This window comes from Pundamilia nyererei, unplaced genomic scaffold (genome assembly GCF_000239375.1).
Source record: "Pundamilia nyererei isolate P.nyererei 1_Seehausen unplaced genomic scaffold, PunNye1.0 scaffold00187, whole genome shotgun sequence".
NCBI lineage: Eukaryota > Metazoa > Chordata > Actinopteri > Cichliformes > Cichlidae > Pundamilia > Pundamilia nyererei.
Genome location: NW_005187588.1, coordinates 872240 through 874975, shown reverse-complemented (window position 1 = coordinate 874975; position 2736 = coordinate 872240). Strand labels below are relative to the sequence as shown.

Sequence of the window (2736 nt, the reverse complement as noted above, 5' to 3'; positions counted from 1 at the left end):
ATTGGTAATCATTCATTTAAAGGTCTACATACTGTACCTAGGCACAGTTCATGCCATGTGTTGAAGGATTAAAAGCTGAATAGCTAAGTGTTCTTTATTTGTCAGCATCTGATTCATCACCTGAAAAGAGTTCAGGGCTCCTCTGCTCTTACATCACGTGGTGCTCCAGATCCTCTTGAAGCTATGTCAGGACACGTTTGTTTACAAATATTATCTCCAATCCATGAAGAGGTGTAAAATATTAAATTTGGGTAAACAATGGTAGAAGAAATGATGGTTACCCCTTCAGTACAGTGAAGTCAGTGAAGGGATGCAAAATTTTACCCTCATAAATATAACCTCATGAAACACACAGGAGGGTGATGAGATTGTGCACAAAATAATTTACCTGTACTTGAAGTACAGGTGATAACAGGACTGAAAGAATGAAACACAATCAAAATTTATAAATAATTTCCTTAACTGTCACAATCTAATTTCCATATTTTCTTTTTTGTTCAGCATCGCAGCCTTTTGACGATCACAGAGCCACATTGAGATGTTTTGAACTTTGTGACATGAGGCGTCATCCTGCATGTGAAGCAGCCATTGCAAGATGTGTACAGTGGTGAGGTGTTCTGCTGCTGTAGCCCATCTGCCTCAAGGTTTGACCTGCTGTCTGTTCAGAGATGCTCTTCTGTGCACCCTGGTTGTAACAAGTGCTTATTTAAGTCACACTTGCTTTCATGTCAACTTGAAGCAGTCTGGCAATTTTTCCTCCAACCTCTGGCATCAGCAAGGAATGTTTTGGTTTACCCGAAGAACTGCCCACTGAATATTTCCTCTTTTTCAGGCCATTCACGGTAAACCCTAGAGACGGCTGTGTGGGAAAGTCCCACCAGTTTGTGATACTAATACTCAGACCAGCCCATCTGGCACCAAAAGCCAAGCCAAAATCCAGAGTTACTTAAATCACTTTTCTTCCTCATTCTTATGCTCGATTTGAACTTCATCAGATCCTTCTGATCGCGTCGACGTGAATAAAATCACAGAGTTGCTGCCACATGATTTACTAATTAGATATCCGTGTTAGCAAGCAGTTAAATAGGTGTGCCTAATGAAGTGGCAGTGAATATTCAGTAAATGATTGCATGATTCAGGTAGAAACTGATGCATGTGGTGATCGATGGGTGATTGATTGATAATGTAGCTATGGCAGTTAGATAGACAGGTATCTTTCTCCATATTTAGATTTGTGTGTTAATCACTGTCGCCCGCTGCTGCCCGTGAATGGCTCCTCTGTAGTTTGCTTCAGTTTGCACATTTACAGGCATGTCTATCTTGAAATACACCTTGTATTTATATCTCACTATCCTTTATCTCCTCTATTTGTGGCTGAGCTGGTTCAGAATAGGGCAGAGCTGGCACATCACAGAGCGAACATCTGAGTGGATTAGCAGCTCGGAGGACTTTAAAAACGGGTCGTCAGTCTGAGAGAGACACCACAAGTGAGAAAACGACAGACTCGCCAGACAGCATCAGAAAAACTCTTTGAGACTTTGAACAAAAGGTGAGATGAAACTGCAATTTTGTCAGCTCTTGTGCGAGGAGTTTAGGCTATTATTGCTTTGTATTACCTCAGATTCTTTTCTGCTTTTGTAACTACATCCTCACAGCAGAGAAAAACAGAGCACTGGCTTTACAGCTTTTCTTTTCCTTCCTGAGTATCACGCCTGAACTGGAGTTGAAATGAGACATTTCATAAGAAGCAATGCTTTGTGATGGCCTTTTTGTAAATACTGCTCAAGGCACTGTTGGATTGGATTTGGGTGAACTCGCTGGTTGAGGATTTTATTTCCAATGGTTAATGCAGTCATAATTTAGTGATTTGCTTGGTTGTTTGCAAGCCTGAGTGTGAAATATAAGTGTTTCCAGAAGGGATGTGCAATGACTCCTCTGTAAAGAGGAGATTATTGATTGATGTAGCCGAACAAAGAAAAGAGGCAAATTCAGTTTTATTTCTATAACAACCTTTAGCACCAAGGCACTGGAACTGGTTTATGTAAGACAATAAAAGGCATGAAGAAACAGCATAACAAAAGAAACCCACAGAAAGTGATTCACAAAGATAGAAGAACAAGCAAAACACATGCTGAGAAAAAGAAATTACAAGTTCTCCTCCAATAAATCTGAATTGTTAGTGGTATCTTTGCAGGAAATCAACATATTAATGTTATTTTTTAACCTGTTTTCTCTTTCAGGAACCAAACACAATGGCAGACGTCGCAACTCCCGTTGACAAGAAAGCACCTCCCAAATTTAAGCAGAGGGCCGCACGCACCTTCAAGAGCAAGGCGCCCAAACCGGGCCAGAAGGGGTGAGATGCTTTCTTTGTTTTGTTTTTAACATCACACGTGCAGCTTTTCTTCCATAACTTTGTCTTTCTTTCTGCTGGTTTTGCTCATCAAAGCTTGTTGTTTCTTCCAATTAGATTTGGAGACGACATCCCCGGCATGGAGGGTCTTGGCACAGACTTCACCGTGGTCTGCCCATGGGAAGCCTTTGGGGACATGGAGCTTAGCGACCTGGCGAAATATGGAATCGTCTAGAAACCTCAACTGTTTTCTTGGACCGAGTCCTCCTGTCTCTCACCTCACAGCCCAGCTTTCCTTCTCCTTCCCAAAATACCCATCCTCATATTCATTGTCCCTCATGTAATTTGAGATAAATTGCACACAAATTGATCAGCTAGCAAAA

The 2736-nt window shown here is 41.3% G+C and overlaps 1 protein-coding gene across 1 annotated transcript; it reads left to right on the top strand.

The window, feature by feature from the left end:
• The first annotated feature begins 1467 nt into the window (after positions 1-1467).
• Positions 1468-2730, top strand: LOC102212950 (retinal cone rhodopsin-sensitive cGMP 3',5'-cyclic phosphodiesterase subunit gamma-like). The gene is made up of 3 exons (XM_005747060.1): positions 1468-1549; positions 2241-2356; positions 2471-2730. Exons 2-3 carry the CDS (start codon positions 2253-2255, stop codon positions 2586-2588), a joined length of 222 nt encoding a protein of 73 aa, XP_005747117.1. The 5' UTR covers positions 1468-1549; positions 2241-2252; the 3' UTR covers positions 2589-2730.
• The last annotated feature ends 6 nt before the right edge of the window (positions 2731-2736 follow it).

Coding starts and splice junctions, on each gene's coding strand:
- LOC102212950 (XM_005747060.1), top strand. CDS start 2,253: ATGGCAGACGTCGCAACTCCCGTTGACAAGAAAGCACCTCCCAAATTT. Junction 2,357..2,470: donor CCCAAACCGGGCCAGAAGGG/GTGAGATGCTTT, acceptor TCTTCCAATTAG/ATTTGGAGACGACATCCCCG.